Source organism: Drosophila teissieri, chromosome X (genome assembly GCF_016746235.2).
Source record: "Drosophila teissieri strain GT53w chromosome X, Prin_Dtei_1.1, whole genome shotgun sequence".
NCBI classification, from domain to species: Eukaryota; Metazoa; Arthropoda; class Insecta; order Diptera; family Drosophilidae; genus Drosophila; species Drosophila teissieri.
The window spans coordinates 11,451,484-11,469,142 of record NC_053034.1 but is presented as its reverse complement, the minus strand read 5'-3'; the positions used below and the strand labels follow the sequence as shown (position 1 = coordinate 11,469,142).

At 44.2% G+C, this 17,659-nt stretch overlaps 1 protein-coding gene across 2 annotated transcripts in view; it reads right to left on the bottom strand.

The window, feature by feature from the left end:
* Positions 1–2,102: 2,102 nt before the first annotated feature.
* Positions 2,103–17,659, bottom strand: part of LOC122624335 (inactive dipeptidyl peptidase 10) — a 45,007-nt gene continuing 29,450 nt past the window's right edge. Inside the window, exons 1-9 of one of the 2 annotated variants that reach the window (XM_043803837.1) lie at positions 12,486–12,605; positions 5,418–5,631; positions 5,271–5,365; positions 5,103–5,188; positions 4,303–4,893; positions 3,024–4,190; positions 2,758–2,952; positions 2,539–2,699; positions 2,103–2,454 (exon numbers count right to left, since the gene is read on the bottom strand). In XM_043803837.1, coding sequence (XP_043659772.1) covers positions 2,108–2,454; positions 2,539–2,699; positions 2,758–2,952; positions 3,024–4,190; positions 4,303–4,893; positions 5,103–5,188; positions 5,271–5,365; positions 5,418–5,631; positions 12,486–12,605 — 2,976 coding nt within the window. In that variant the 3' untranslated portion in view covers positions 2,103–2,107. Of the gene's footprint in view, positions 2,455–2,538; positions 2,700–2,757; positions 2,953–3,023; positions 4,191–4,302; positions 4,894–5,102; positions 5,189–5,270; positions 5,366–5,417; positions 5,632–12,485; positions 12,606–17,659 lie in introns of those variants that run through there. The other variant, XM_043803838.1, reaches the window with a different exon arrangement.

Genomic DNA, 17,659 nt, shown 5'->3' with positions numbered 1-17,659 from the left:
CGATCGGTGTAGGTATAGGGGGCTTTGCAAGCCTGGGACTTGTCTTTAGTGTGGCACAATCTCCGCTCCATCCATCCACTCTCCATATATATTTAGATTAAAAATTAGATCTGCTTTGGATGCTAGACAGCTGGAAATACCCTGTATCCACAGCATTGAACGTTGAATGGATATGAAGATTAAAGCTGTTGCACACCGGAAGTCGGGAGAGAAGAATCTCGATCGGGATCAGTATCTATGGTGTACAGGGTATTTTATAGTCGCCTACTCTCGACTATCACAAACATTCAATGGGGCATTAAGCTTTTATTTCTCGTTCTCGATTTTTCATGACTACTCACAAACACTTGTTGGCTATTTAAAAGATATTCCCTCCTCCTTGCACTTGGACATGACTTGTGTAATTGTTTCAATAAGTTTCAATAATCGAATTCGATTAGCGCTCTCGCTTTCATTCCTCTCTTTAAAATTTAATCGTTAATATATACAAAAAAAATACCGTTCAGTCAATTATAACTATATGTTTATACACATCGAAACGAACACGTAAAGAAACAACAATGATGTCTAAACGAATTACTTGTACATACACCATGACACACACATATCGCGCTGTATTCGGTTTGCCATTAGCAATTAGGTAAATCCCCTACATTTGTATCCTTACGCCAAGGACATCGACATCTCGCCGGCCCGTAACATCATCATCATCGTCACCCCCCTCGCACCATCAGTTTGGTTAATTATTTAATACACATATGTTAATAATCAGTCGCATAAATGAATCACCTTGCTTTGGTTTGGTTTCTTTTAACTCTGTTTTCTGTTTTCTCGATTCTCATTCACACGCGATTCTCGCCGGCAAAATCATATAAACCGAAATATATGTATATATAGTCAACTTGTCCGACTTTGGTGACCAGTAATTGGATATTTTATGGTTCATCCTTTTTTTTTAGGAATAAAGACAAAGAGACTTATGCAAATAAAGTATTTCAATAAATTATGTTAACAATTTATACCTATTCAAAATATTTTGATCCTAGCTCGTATTTAAAAAATGCTAAATAATTTTGATATAATAATAAATATAATAAACATTTAAAAATTATATCAATGCCATTTGGATTACTATAAATTTCTATAAATAAATGCTAAAACTGGTTAGATTTTCCTCCAAATTAAAGTTATTAATTTCTTAACAAATTGTACCTATAAATGCCATTGGAGAATCCACACTTGCACACTGAATGACCTTTCCCTGTTTTCACATTCTTTATAAATTTGCGGAATCTAAGTTTACATTTTAAAATTTAGCAAAATAAATTAACTTTAAATCAAGGTAAACTTTAAGAAGACCTGCAACTGGATACGCTATCCTCATTTTCACTTTCGTCAACAATCAGCGGACATAAGACTTCGACTTAGTTAACAATTCATTAAGTTAAATATATAAATTAAATGTTTCAATAATTTATATCGATTTTGTAGGTTTTTTTTAAAGAAGTGCGAAAGTGATAGAGGAATTGCAAGCATTCAAAAAATAATAATGAAAATAATGTATAAGTTTAAACTTAATAAATATACGTGTTTCAAATATATAAATGAAATTATATAAAGAGCGTTTTTTGACTCGTAAATAGCATCAAAATGTAAAGAAGTTCCGCAAACCCGTGTCGAAAGTGAAATGAGGATGGATCTGCCCACCCACACACAAACACACACTTCACACACGGAGGAGGACACCCCTGGGGTGGATCCCCTAGTGCTGGAGGATGCGCGACTTCTGGGCGAGCACGGCCTCCGACTGGTGGAGCCGGCGCTTGCTGCTGTAGTTGCACAGCTTGCCGGCGACCTTGCTGAGGGTGGTGGCCGTGGAGGAGGTGATCAGGTCCAGGGCCTGCAGCCGGTTGTCCAGTTCGTCGAGCGCCGACAGCGAGGCGGTCGTCGTGGTGGCGGTCAGCAGGGTGGACAGATTGCTGCCGGCGGAATCGCCGTCGGCATCCGCATCCGCATCCGGATGCGCATCGGTGGCGGGCCCGATGTCGATGTCGCTGAGCTGATTGGCCAGCGGATCCTCGTCGTAAGGATCGTAGGGGGGTCTTAATTATTGCTTGAACACGAATAGACCCGTGGGGTCCCACTCGTTGTCGTCGACGGGGCCGAAGCACTCATCGAAGTACCACTCCATCGTCTTGTAGACATGGCTCAGCGACCTGCCGATGGTGTGATCCTCGTCCGGATACACCTGGTGCCGGAACTTCACCTGCTGCTCCACGAGCGCCCGCACCAGCATCAGCGTGTGCTCCTGGTGCACCATCGTGTCCGCCGTGCCGTGCATCAGCATCAGGTTGCGGCCCTTGATGTTGCCCGCCTTCATGGTGAGATCCGCCTCCTGGAGGGCACGCAAGTAGTCGCCCTTCAGCGGGATGTAGCGCTCCGTGAAGAAGGAATCTGCAGGAAGGGATGCATTGGAGTATGAAATTATAGTATAAGTGGTTTTAAATTCATAAACTTGGATTTGTGTGTGCCACTCACAGTGGAATCCAAAGTTGACAATGGGATTGATCGCCACCGCGCACTGGAGCACCTGCTGCGAGTCGTCGATGAGCATCATGGAGGAGGCGTAGCCACCGTAGCCCCAGCCAAAGGCGCAGATCCTCAGCGGATCGATGAACTTCAGGTTGTCCCGCAGGTAACTATAAAACCAAATATATTAGATTCCTATATAAACTGTGCTCATTGCGATTGCCTTACGTGAGGACTCCCAGTTGATCCTCCACCTCGACGGTGCCCAGTTTTCCGTGTACCTGGGTGCGGAGCAACTCGCCCTGGAAGCCACTGCCACGCCCGTCGATCTGGGCCACTATGAAACTCCTCTGGCTGGCCAAGTACCAGTTCCAGTCCACGTGGAAGCGCTCTGTTACCAACTGTGATCCCGGCGAGGCATCGCTGCGGTTTTCAAATGAAAGTCATTACTTATGTCTACCCAAGCTAAAGAAAATAAAGAAGTAGCAACTTACACGTGGAGCACCAGTGGAAAGGCAACTTCCTCCTCCTCTCGCATGCCGGGTGGCAGGAAGAGGCGCACCTGGGCGTGGAATCCGTGCCGGATCTCCACGCTGAAGGTGCGTGATTGCGGAATGGCGAGTTGGGAGAGCCGGTGGCGCAGCACATCGCCGGCATTCAGCACATAGATCTTGTCATTGCTGGCCGTCTCCACCAGGTAAACACTGGGTGCCTCCGGACCCAGGCACTCCTGCACGTAGTAGCTGTAGTCCTGGCTGAACTGCACCCGATTGAACAGGCAATTCTTGGGTATATCGTAGAGGCAATCGTCTGGCTCCAGGCGAGCCACTATATCCTCCCAGCGATCGCCCCGCTGCGAGATCCTGACCCGGTGCAGCCGGTACGTGGACTCCGTGTTGTCGCAGGTGAGACAGGTGGGCGATGTGGAGGTGATGTACGTGCGATTCGATTCGGTGACATTGAGCTTGAGGTTAATCTTGTACAGATGCCGTTCGCCGGGCCGCTTCTCCGGCGCAGCCATGAAGTAGACGATCTCATGCGGCTCATCCCAGCCGACGATCTCGGTGACCTCGAAGCGACCCATGGTCAGGGGCACGGGTCGTCGGTCCAGCGAGGATATGAAGACCACGTGGCGATAGTGACCGTGCTCGCCATCCCGCACAGGCAGCCGCTTCAGCAGATAGCCACCATTGCTGATCTCATGGGTGGTGTGCGTTTGGCCATCCGTCACATTCACATTCTGACTTTCCGCCAGGATCTCCTCCGCATTCTGCACCATCTTGCCCAGTCGACTGTGCCCCTGGTTGCGCACCGAGAAGATGGGCCGTTCCGATGGCAGAACCCAGCCATCGTTGATGGTCACCTCCGTGTGCACCGCCTGGCAGTGGAAGTGCGGAGCTCTGCACAGCACCGTGGTGGCCTTGGTCTGCTCGCGGTTGGTCACCGTCACCGACAGGTCGGTGGATGAGGCCCAGGTCAAGCCGCCCACGTAGCTGCCGTTGGAGAGCTCGCTCGGCAGCTTGATCTGCGTGGGAAAGATGTACTTGATCACCGAGAGATTGACCACGTTGACCGTGACATTCGGGTTGCGGGCACCCGTCTTGGGGTAGCGTTGGCTCATCACCGCCGGGTACTTGATGTCATCGCCCATCCAGGTGTATCTGGAAAATTACAAGGTAAATTACTATCATTGTAAATATGCTTATTTATCTATCAGTTATCTATCAGTTTGATCTAGTTTGTAGTAGAAAATGCCCAAGAACTTGCACTCACTTGTACTCGGCGACCTCGCTGTCATTGTAGCTGAGGAAGGCCAGGAAGAGTCCGTCCGGCGAAAACTCCATGCTGCTCCGGCGGCTCTCCAGCTCCGGCACATTCTCGTACATCCAATCGGGCACTCCATTGAACACCACCCCAGTGGAGTCGCCCTCCAGCGAACCCGATCCCGTCTGCGTTATCCGGCACACCAGTTCGCCCTGCACCTTGGGCTTGTAGTAGATGTCGTTGTGGTGCACAAAGGCGATGGCCTGGTTCAAAGTGTAACCGCCGGCCTTGCCATTCGGATTTGGGGCGGCGGAGCCGGCAGCTCCGGCGGATGCTGGTCCATTGGCAGCGCCAGCCAGGCTGTTCAGGATTATGCTGCCACTGGGCAGAGGGGCCATTGTGGTGGTGCTGGCGCCGCTAGCACCACTGCCACTACTCGCACCACTGACTCCACTGGCACCACTGGGTGGTGGTGCTCCAAGCGGTGGCGGCGGATTCGCTGGCGCCCACACCACGTGCTGGAGGCGTGGCGCCTCCGCTATGTTCTCCGTGGGACCCAGCGGGAATGTGTTGGCCGTCTGCACCTCGTAAACGTGATGTCTGTGCGGAAAGTAGTTTATTTAATATTTTTATGGTGAGAAGAGAAATAATGCTCATTGAGCTACAATGAAGTTGATCATTTTGGCAAGTTTTACGAAACTAAAACCAATGAAACAGAAGGCAAGCAACGGCAATCGATTGCATTAAGTATTTAATGAAACAAGAAGTTGTAATATAGTTTCCTGATAAAATCCTTTAAGATTACCCACCTGGAGCCCTCGGTATTCGAGTCCGACTGCAGTAGTACGTATTTCTGGTCAGGTGCGACCAGAAATGATTCCGCATTCAGTTGGCGCTACAATATATTCATTATATATTCATTATATATTCATTATATATTCATTGATAGAAGAAAAGATGATTGTTCAAGAACTTACGAATGTTGAATTGGTCATAAGAATGCGTGTGGTAAGATCGGCCATATTGAGAATGGAAAGGCCGCCCGTTGGGTCGCGATAAATGAGCTCACGACCTGCAAAAAGGACATTAAAAAAGGACATTGGCTTACAGATGGCAGCACTCACCATTGCTCCAGGTGCCGTTGAAGGGCTTCCACTGGAGGCTCCTGCCCAGGATGTCGCTGGGCAGCATCCGGCGCCCGCGGATCCGCAGACCCTCATCCTCCGGCGACAGCAGGAAGATCGAGAATATGATCAGGCTGAAGACGGCGGCGATGACCAGCAGGGCGATGAAGATGCCGCGCCAGTTGCGGCGCTCCGGAGAAATGGCCACCAGTTCCTGCAACATGGAAAATGGTATAGTGTAGTCAGGTTATAGTATTGTCATCATACTACATTCTCATATTACATATCCAAAATTTAGTACTAGACTTGCAAATAATAGCTTTTCCCCGCTTTTTTCGCATTCAATATTTCCCAAATTCCCAATTTCCTTTTAATTGGTGGATTGCATGAGACTGCGCCCAGTTTTCGATTTAATTAAACTAATGGCATAAGAACGCAAGTTAGTCATAGATTAGGTGGCTACGGCTGGGAATTTATCAAGAGAAGTATAAAGGTTATCGTTCATTACCGCCTCGTTATTGCTGATTTATACATACATTTTCCAAAATTCAAAAGAATATCTCTTGTTTTGATGTATTACACTCCCTAGTGAATTACATCTTTTCGCTTCCACTCCCTAGTCCCAAAGTGACCATGCGAAGTGCTAAACTCTTTTAATGCATTTTGCATGTGTGGCCCAAAGTGGCACACCCCCCCACACTCCCTTTTTTTTGCCACGCCCACATAAAACACTGCCCCCAGTCGATTCCACTTAGCGAGGACTCGGATTTCTTATCGCAGCACTCGGAGCTGTGCATTTGGACATGGTCTTGTTTCTGGTTTGGGTTTCGGTTGCTCTACCCCTTCACATTCCCACTCCCAATCATTTTCAGTTTCGTTTTCATTTTCGTTTTCAGTTCGAGTTCCATTTTCCCCTTCGCAGTCGCAGTCGCATTTTCGCATTTTGCAAATTCGATTCCGGCCGTAGTCCCCGAAGTGGCTTACACTCGCAATCAATGGCACTGCTTGTGCTGAAATTGAATTAAAAATTGATATGCACTTGGCTGTGGAAATGCGAAAATGTGCAAATGGGAAATGAGAAATGGGAAATGGGAACTGCTGTACGGTAAATGGCGAATAGCGAATAGCGAATGGAGAATGCAGAATAGAGAATGGCATGTGGTAAATGAAAATAGAAAAGGGGATTTCCCGGCTGGCATGTGAGGGCAAAAGTGCTAATTGAAATTAGTTGCTCGGCCTGCAGAATGGCAACCAAATCGGTTGCCAAGGAGAAAGTTTGCCCAAATCCAGAGATCACTGCACTTGCATGGCCCCCATGCACTTGTTTTATTTTTGTGGGCTGTAAAGTCCACTTTATATCCTGGGAAAGTGCCGTCTGAAGTTTTCTCCGCTGACGAGCGTCATCAAAAAGTTTCGGGCTGCGTGATTTCCGTATAGTTGTACGCTTTTAATAGGAGGTCATAAAATCAGTCAGCCTTAAATCAATTTCCCTTGTTTCGCAACTTTACGACAATCATTTTTGAGAAGATATAAATTGTTGGTTCATTTAAATGCATTTTGGTTGATTTTCAGAAAAACTTTTAACGTTGCTCATTTCCTATGCATAAATCAAGGTTTTTAATTATAAACTATTTATTGTTTCCACAGAGACAATATACCAGAAAATTATTGATTCAGTGACCTAATTAATTAAATATTAAATAGCTGGTAAGTTAGTAAACCACATTATAGATAATTTGATTGCATTGCATTTGATTCTGCTAATCAAGCTTTTTGGCCAATCGAAAGCCAATTTTCCATCAAGGGGAGTTGCCATAGGCTGAATTTAAATTTACATGTGTGCGAGATTTTCCGGAAGCACGAGCAGTTTAAACGTGACATAAACTGGCAAATTAATTGCGGCAAAGTCGGAACAGGATGCGGAAAGAGAAAACTCGGGAAAACAAAGGCCAAAAGTTTCCGAACATCACCAATTTATGGCCACAAAAAGGGAGAGAAAATAGCAAATTGTCTGCCATTTGAACGCCGGCCAATTCTCCTTTGTGCTGCGGTCCTTTTTATGGCCAGTGCCATGTGGTCGGGTGTCGTTGATGTGCCTTCATTAGCTATTAATGCGAGCCCGGCCGCTAAAAGGTGTGACAATTGTCGGTGCCAACAGTAGGTGTGGACCCAAAATGGAAGAACCTCTTAGTGGCACTCGACTGGCGGGATACCCTGTCATCAGAGTTTTGAAGTGCAACTCTAGCTGTTCGGTGTGGAGCATTGACTTAGGCTGCAAGTTAAGTATATAAAACATGGACTTTCAATTGAAGCAATGCTTTTGGCCTCTGCTATGCCAGGTGCTAATATACCCGCCGGCCCGACACACGGGGCGTATACGTGACAAAGAGTGCGCATAATTTATGCGCAAATGAGTGAAGTTGTTGCCGGCTTTGTTGTTGCCCTTGCTGTCGGTCTTGGTCTTGCTGTTTGTGGCCCATTGTCGTCAGATCGACTCCTTGTTGTTGGTCCTTGGGCAGGACGCCAAATGCAGGCGCATTGTGAGCGCGTTCACAGCTCATTAAATGCCCATTGGAGGAAAGTGCGGGAATGGCACTGAAACTGGGACTGAAACTGGGACCGCCTCATCCGCTGTATTATCGATTCAAGAGCTGCATTTGCATTTGCATTTCGTATTCCGGATGTAGGATGCCGGATTCCTGTACCCGGATTCAGGCTGCGGCTTTGCGTACTTTCGCGTAATTTTCTGTGATTACATCTCCACTTGTTTTTCGATTGTTCGCTGGCCGAGCAGCGAATGCACAGGAAAAGTGCATTGGATAACGTGCAATGCCCGTGAAAATTCGCAATTAGTTTCGTATATGAAATAGTGATGTTCAAGGCAACAAATTAATTGTATTTCGCCTGAAGCGTTTTTCATGCGACTTTAACCATCAGTCGCCCAATTGTATTAAAGGATTTTTTCGCCTTTGTGCGGGTGGAATAAAAAAGAGAAGAGAGAGAATCCTTTTTGCCGATTTCAATGGACTTTGTTTGTTTCTCGCTTGTTTTTTTCCTGCTCCATTAAACTGCAACCAAAGCCGACAGCTGACAAAGCCATGCTCGGATCGGATGGGTTGCTTTCTGTGGGTTTCAGTGGGTTTCTGTGGGCCGAACTGGGTTAGGATGCATCTTTTATGGGCTGCCACTCCGGAGAAGATGCCACTGACAAGTGCATATGCTTGAGCTGGGGATACTTTGTTATTGTTGATTTTACCTCCACGTTGCCTGTGTATGTCTATGTCTATGTGTATGTGTCTGTGTTTGTATTTGTGTTTGCCATTGCGGTCGGACCACAAAGGATTGGATTCCACGTATCCGTGTCCGTATTCCGTATCCTGGCTGGCCATGATTGCATTTTCCGACCTGGTCTGCAGTTGATAACTCACTCGCAGGATTAATCCAAATCCTCCCCGCCCAAAAAACAAAATAAAGAAAATATTATACCCACATTCTGCTCTAACCATTCTACAACCTAGCACAAAGGGGGTTCGAATCAGAGAACTGCAGCAAACCTTATATATTATTAAATAATATTTATACCTATGATAATACAAATTGTAGACATGTCTCTGTAGGAAAACAATTTGAAATGGTGATCCAATTGTTGAAAAGTATCTCATATATGTTATTGGGGACCAAATCAACTTATTTAACATTTCCATAGAAAATGTTGAGCATTTTTAACTGCGCCATAAAGTATGTAATCGAGATAAGATTCTGTAAATATTTGAGTGCAACTATTATGGAACTTTTTAGTGTTGCATAAAAGGGCTTTATGTCCTTGGTCAAAAATTCATGTGTTCTCACACATTGTGGCGGTCTTTGCAGCTGCATTTAATGGCCCACCATAAACATTCTCCACTGAACCCACAAAAAAACCCGACGAAAGGGCAGGAATTTCAGAATTTCAGAATTTCTGCATTTTCGGCGAAGGGGGGCTTTTAATGCTCGGTGCTCGGTGCTCGGTCTGTCCGTCTGCATGTCGTCAAGTACTTAATTGGATTTCCGGAGGCTGGCCGAAAAACAATGACGTACATATATGTATGTGGCATATGCGGTATGTGGCGACAATTGTGATTGCTCCGTTTTCGACGGCAGCTGCTGCACGGCGATACGATTCGTGGCCACTAGTCCAGGAATCAAATTATGAACTCTTCTGCGGGACAATGGGCTCGCCAGGATTGAAAAGTGGGCGCAGCCCCAGAAAGTATGCTATGCAAGTACTAGTATCTCACTTTATTAGTCCAACACTCCCAAGTGATTGAGGTTAAAGAACTTGAAATTTGTGTGTTTTTGATGCAATATAGAATTGTTAACATTAAAGCTTAGAGTTTTTTTTATGAGTCCAGCCTTCCACATAACAAAGGATACTTTCCAGGATCTAAGCCCCGCAGCTGCATAAAAGCTTAGAACATTTTTAAGCTCTTAAGTGGGGTTTTGTGCCGTAACTTCTCTCACACAAATGTTTACTGATTTGCTTCAGCTTTTCACCTTTTTACTTGTATTTTAGGGCAGCTGGAAATACTTATCTATATATTTACTTCAAAATGCATAGTATCCTGCTGGTGGCCGGGCAATTTGTTTCCTTCAAGGCCGAAATGTTCGCACTCAATCTTAATACTAATCGACTTTCAAGGCGGGCAGGCAACTCCAACACCAACGAATAATCTAATGAATCCTGGAGTCCTTGAGTCGTTGAACAGGCGTGTTGATCCATACTTTTCGGCTGTCAGCGCTCAACTAACTGTCGGCTTTTAATTAGAAATTGCAGAGAAAAAAGTTATAGCCCTGGGCCGAGGAAGAGCAAGAATAGGCGCAAATATTACGCAAACCAGTAGATATAGAAAACGCGGTGGGCAAATGAATAAATGGGTAAATGGGCAAATGGAGTGAATAAAGCCTGAAAGACTGGGAAGCATTCCAAAATGGGTCTCCTGAGGACCGGTGGAAAAAAATCATTTGCCACATTGAAGGCACGAGCGGAGAGAAAGTCGTTAGGCTGCACGGAAAAACACAGAAATTTAAATTCAAACAATTCTATTTAATGCAACTAGATTGATGTTAAACTTACTTACAGCTTTTGGGCTTTAGAGGATCAAGAAACATTAATTTACCAGCATGACAAGTAAAACAGTTCCAGTGAAAATACATTTTTAAACTCAGAATTCTTTTCTGTGCATTGGAAAAATGTAGAAAGGGGAGGAGGAGGGGGTAGAAATAGGGAGTGATAGAGAAAGGTACACAAAGTTTTACTGCCCACACACAGACACACAGACAGCGGCACACATGGAGCGAAAACTTATGTCATTATGATGGACTTTTGGTCCTTTGGCCCATTTATACGGTGACCATCGTGGCCCACATTTCCACTTTTCCACATTTCCCTCATGCGTGGCTGACAATTATTAATGAAAGGGTAAAAACTCTATCCATTCAGAGCAGCAGAGCACAGAGCTTAAGCTTATCCTTATCGCCACTTTTGCCCGGCATGCAAAATTTATTGTCTACTTTTATTTATTGATCCAAGTTGGCCCTGCCTTTCACTTTGGCCATCGCCAGCGTCTTATCGTGGCCACAAAGTGCAGCAAAACTTCAAGGGAAAAGTTGGCAAATTCCTTGGGTCGTCGAGAACATACATATGTTACAATAAGGATCGAAGTTTAGGGAAAAATAGCTTGCTTTTGCCAGCATGGAATATACCTTTTTTTGTTGAAATAATATATCACTCATTAACTCATTGAGTTAGCATTTAAATCCCTTTCGATTGCAATAAAGCCCAAGAGTTTTGTTCAAATTTTCACAACCCAGTCACATTTCACAAATGAGGATAATTAAAAGCGAATCTGGGAAAGTACGGCTTAACCCGCTTAACCCACTGAGCGCCTTAACCCTCTACACAACCCGTAATCAGCTACTGAAAAACTTTTTCCCCTCATTTGTCGCCAGCCGAAAAGTTTGTCAGCTTAAAACGAGTTTAACAACTTTGGAATGGGTGAAAAAGTGAATCAGTGGCAACAAATTTAATTTGGGAAGCCCTAAAAATTGTATTTTGATTTTATTTTCTGTTATTAATTTATATCCGCTACTTCCGACTCAAGAAAAATGAAGAAACAAAAAACAAAAATGAGGTAATAAAGAACAGGACCGCTTATTTATGGCCGAAGATTTGCCGGAAAATGCTGGCAAGCCGCCCAGCAGCAGGAAAAGCAGTGAAAATCCAGCAAGCGGCTGCTTTTGATGGCACTGCCGCAGGACTCACGATATGGCAATCGATATGGCAAATCGAGTTTGTGTTTTATTTATGGCCAGGACCCGAAATAATGAAATGCCAATCGAAAGTCCTGGAAAGTGGCACTCCCCACTCAATTACCCGCTCTTAAGCTGAAGTGTATAATTCGGAAATTTATAAACTGTGAAATCTGGCCCATGTTGTTTTATTTATGAATGCCGGCAAGAAAAGGGATCAAGGACAAAGGACTCCCATCTGCGGCGCGTCTGAAAGCAATTAAATGAGCGTTGGAAAAAGGAAGCCACTTAATCCCATCCACTCGTGCCTAGAACCTAGACTACATTTTCCACTGCCCTCCAAGACGAAGGCGAAAACGAAAACGAAAACGAAGACGAAGACAAAGACCAAGGCATTTGCATACTTAATTAACTTGGCCAAAATATTCCAGTGCCATGAAAGACTGCGGTGTCGAATGTAGCCGAAAAGAAGCAGTAGCCAAAATGTCGGCGACAAATTGGTTTTGACTTGGAAAAAGTATAGATGGCATTTAGAGACATACAATTTAGCAGTGAAATTGAAAATCAATCCATCTAATTGGCATTTGTCACTATCGCAGGCACTATGAGTAATTTAATTCAATTTAAATGCCAACACATGTCTTTTGAGTAATTAAGCTATAAATATGACACAAATAATCGAATTATGTGGCCAGCAAGGCATTACTCTCCCACCGCAAATGAATGCAAATTGGCTGAATTTCCCGGCAAATTGGCGGTGCCAAGAGATCCTTTTCTCACCTCGTCCTTGGGCACCAGAGTCACCTTCTTGATGGTCGGCGCACTGTTGTTCACAACGACCGTCTCCCGTTTCAGCGATGGTCGTTTTAGGGCCGAGTGCGGCTTTTGTATCTCCACCATGATGAGGCTGTTGTCGATTATTATCACACGGATTACGCGTCCGTCAAGAAATTAAATGAGATGAGATGAAATCAGACGAGATGAGATGAGATGATGCCATGCGATGAGATGAGTTGGCTTATTAGTTGGCAGGCGGAAAGTTGCTTAGCCCTCTGAGAACCGGCCAAACTGTTGCCACTTTTTGGAAAACGAAAAAAGTGCTCAGGGCGTTTTGGCCATGTATAATGCTGCTCTCGCTGCCTTTGCTGTTCCCAAGTCAAACGGCTCATTAATCAAATAAAAATGGCCATTATAGCGTGCATTAGGTGTACACATGGAAAAATTATTGCAGCAAAATAATAATAATATTTAAAATGTACAAAAAAAGAAAAGAAAAATACATATAGCTATCGGGGTTTTCAAATGATTTACAGATGCTAGAGATGTTCATTGACTTGTGGGCAATCAGTAGACACCCCTACAGGTGGTTTTGTTATCATATGTGAGGCATCATATGTTTTTATTTCAGTGTCCTGTCGGATTTCGTGGCGGATTTTCGTGCCTTGACTTCTGGACTCACATGCGCCATGTTGTGCGTTGGGCATTATCTAAATTAGAGATGTGCGTCGTAAAGATTTCCCCGCCCCATTTCGCACCAAGATTTTTCCCGCCTAATGCCGTTCTTAGTGTGTGTGTGTGTGTGTGTGTGTGCGTCCTTTAATGAGCTGTTTATGCAATCATCAGGCTGCAAAACCTTGGCGGCTTTTTGGGCAATAAATTCTGGCCGCCCTTTCCAGCCCCTCTAAATTTGCATAATCGCGGCGATGTCAAGCGACTTAACCTGAACGCGTCCGCATAATGCGACCGACGTCATGATTATAATGATTATAATGCTCATAATGATGTGCTATCCCGTAACTTTAAGCTGTTGATTCAATTTGCCGGCACTGTTCGCTGCCAGATAAACGACTTAGTCGCAGAACGCCAAAAAAAAAAAAGATTTCAATTGAATCCCGGATGGTACACGGATGGCACATGTGAGGAGTGGGCGGGAAATCTTTGCAGAAAGTATTAGCATAAAACTGAGAAAGCTGAGAAAACTGAGCAAGCTGAGAAAACTGAGAAGACTGGCAAAACTGGAAACTTCAGCAGCGCCAGTTGTTTGGAAGAGATGGCGGAGCAGGAAAATGGAGGGAAAACTTTGCGAAAAACTTGGCACACATTTGCAATTTGCATATTGTTGGCCAATGGAAAGGCGGTCAAGTGGGCAAGCAGCAAGTAGCCTATGCAAATGTTTGTGACGACGTACCACACTGCGTATGATTGATGTGGCCGGTCAGTTGCTTACATCGGTTTTCCCCCCTCCCCCCGCTTTCTTCGCCTTTCACTCGCCTTTTTTCGGGCAATCAATTTGGTTGCTGTGGCTCTCAATTTTAAACCCCTGCTCCTTTCGATGGCCTTGAACAATCTTGTTGAATTTTCGCCAGCTTACTTTTCGCACGGCTGTGTGTGTGTGTGTGTGTGTGAGTGTGGGAAAGCAGGAAACTATTTTGGCCATAAGGGGCGGCGCCATATTCTTAGTGAGCCAAAGTCGGAAAGTTTCCGCTTGTAAAACGGGGAAATTTTATTTTGGCCAGTGCTCGCCAGCGGAAGTTGCCAAAGGTTAAATACTTGCCAGCTTTGTATTAAATTCTGGGAATAATTTAAGCACAAAAACAAGTGAAATTAAATAAGGTATATATTTTGTGCTCCAATCACATGACATTTGAGCCAGCTTCAGCAGAATAGCCCACAAAAAAAGAACACGACGTACATGACATGCTAAGGATGTCGTCGTCGTGCAAAAGTGCATTGTGAAATTGAGATAATGGTCCGAACCTCGTATTATCCTTAAGCCCATCTGTCTGTCGTATCAGTGGCCAATCTCGGGTGCTCCGCACTAACCAAAGCACTGGCATATATCAATGCCAAACACACACAGACACACACGCCACACACACAGCCGGGATCTGAAGCTGTGTGCAAACAGTGAACATGGCCAAAAGGAGCACAGCCAGCGGGCCAAGATGGGAAAGGATGGAAAAAGGACGGCGAAGGCAGCAAAATATACAGCCCTCGGCTTTAGGTTGCGAAAACTTTTTGTCTTCTTCTGTGGGCCAAGAAGATGGAACGCACAAATAGGACGGGCATTGTGGGTGGTATATACGAGTGTGCGAGTGTGCGAGTGTACGAGTATACGATATGCCATTATGCCATAGGTACTATAGTCTAGTTTAGCTTAGTAGCACACTGGGCATGCATTTTAAACAGCTGCTGCTGCAGCCTGACGATATGAGCACGGACTTTGACACACTTTGCCCCGTTTGTCAGCTGTTTGTTTGCATTCCGCTCGCCATTCAGCAGGAAATTAAAAATGTCCTCATGGATTTATGTGCCTGGCACGCACACATGCTTAGCTGCACTGCAACTAATTTACCATCAATTTGAATGATATTAAAAAATGATAATTAGCTAGAACGTGGGAAATTACTATTGAATTGTGTGCTTTCCCTCATGAAATGGATTATTATTTTATATGTTTCTTTATTTATCATTTATACCAGTATCATTTATTAGTTTAAAACCATTAGCAGATTATTACTCAAAAATAAGAATTGAAATCTTCATTTTAAAAGTATTAAAACAGAAATGCACATTTTAAATGTTAAGAAGAATTTACTATGCAACTCGACTGCAGTTTTGTTCAGTGCACGTTTTAATGGTTATTTATTTGTTGTTTTAGTTCTTTCTCCTTTCTCCTCTGTGTAGATTGTTTTGCTTTCATTGAGTAAGTAAAACAGAGCAGGATAATTTGAAGGAGGGGTTAAAAGGCGTAACGCACACACATGCAACAACACACACACACACACAGGCAGCAGCAGCGGGAGCAACAACAACTACAGCTGTTCTATATAATTCTCGGTGTTGTTTTTCGAGCAACTTTCCCCGCTTTTCCCACCTTTAATGGCTGATTTCTTGTCACAATATATTCCCACTGTGTGCGTTTTTTTGCGGTCTTGTTCTTCAAGTTGATTACATTTTCCTGGGCTACACTGAGCGAAATACTTGGGCCAGCGAATATCAAAATAATAATAACAACAATAGAGAGAGTCGAAGTCGAAGTCGAAGTCGGAGAGTGTGTGAGTGAGAGTGAGAGGGACGAGCGCGACAGAGCGAACGCTTCCGTACGGAAGTCAAACGACGACTGAAAGTGAAAATGAAACTGAATGCCAAAAACTCAATGGCGGAGCGAAACAAACGGTAAATTCCGTCCGCCATCTCTCTGCTGCGTCTGCGTGTGTGTGTCCACTGTGCCGGTGTGTGTGTGCGTGCGTGCGTGTGTGTGCGCCTGTGTGTGTGTGAGGTGAAGGAGTTCGCTGTGTCGGTGTGTTGAATGTGCACTAGTGTGCGTAAATGGGGCCGGGCGTTTTCATTGTTTACGCTTCACCAACACACACAGCACGCTCACACACACACACACACACTCCGGTGGATTTTGGGCGCCAAAAGATAATGGCCCCTAAAAAACAGCTGATCGAAAGAACGGAGCTTTAATTGTCCGTGCTGAGCTTTTTGGGAAAAAGTAGTTGGCTGTTCAAAACTGAAGTGAGTGATTTCATTTAAGTGATTTCTTTAAAACAATCAATCAATTTTAGTAGAGATCTATACATATATGTATGTAGTTTCATTGATCCGTATTTTTGTTTACTTTCTTAATCTTTAAAATAGTAGCTGTAGATAAAATTGTACAAATCGTAATACCTGTATGCCTGCTCATCCAAGTTTAAAACCAGTGCAGTTCTTCGATTTTCATTAAAATTACTTTTTCTTTTAAAGATCACCTGCTAACCCTGCTAAATACTTGTTATACTGTTGCTAAGTTTAATTTCAAATATTTACATTAAAATATTGAATTTTTTAATTATTTATTTAATTATTTCATTAAAATTGGTTATGACTTAGCTTTTCTTGCTGGTGTTAATATCGTTTTCTTATTTGAAACTGAACCACTTAAAAGCCAAAGGATTGAAAACAACTTAAAAGCTTCTGAGGCACAAGATTGACTTTCCTAGAAGTCCTTTTTTTGCAGGACTTTTGAGCTTTAAAAGTCAGAAAAGTTCCGCAAATAATCCCTGTTCCCTCGAAAGCTTTGAAAAGTCGCAAAAGTCCTGCAAATAATCTAGGCTCTTTAGGCCCTCTGCTGCTAAAGTTTTTCCACACCAAAGCTCCTGAAATCCATCTGGCACTCGGAAAACTTTTCATAAATCGTGGACCTTAAGCCACACAATGCTCGAGTCAGCTTTTAACTGCCTTTTGGGCATTATCCTGCTGGTTTTTTGAATATTACCCGAGAAAGTTTTGACCGCAAAGAAATTAATGCTGTCAGGCCAAGAGGATTGCGAATGCGGATGTGGATGTCCTTACGGTTTGAGGCTAAAATTGCTTACGAGGCGCCTGCTGACTTGAGTATTTTACAATTCACCGCATATGTCAAATGCAGGACTCGCAAAACCGCACAGAAACCGCAAGGACATTCCGCTGACTGGGAAATGTGTGTACACTTTACGTATGTGTGTGTGGGTGTGAGTGTGTTGAGAGGCGGCTTCAGAATTTAGCTGGGAAAAGGGGGCAGTCAGGCATGATGTAAAGCCATCCTGAACACATAAACCAATCCAATTCGAGCTCACCTCAATCGACTGTCAGTCCCAAGAACTCGATTAACATTTATTTCCTTTTATTTTTTTCCTTTTACGTATTTGTACGTACGTCTATTTCATTCTTTTTTTCATTTTTTTGTGCCTTGTCGCATTGGCGTGGCAATGTTGCAAAATTAATGCGATATCCAATGCGATTACAGATGTGACAACAACACGGGCTGAAATGGGAGCTACAACAAGTGTTACAACCACTTGAGGTTGGTTTGGCTCAAAGTTGATTTACAATAATCGCCATCGACAAGCGAAATGGCAACAAATAACAGATGTAACTGCCAAAGCTGTTGGCCATAAACACCAGCTGCCCCACAGGGTGATGCG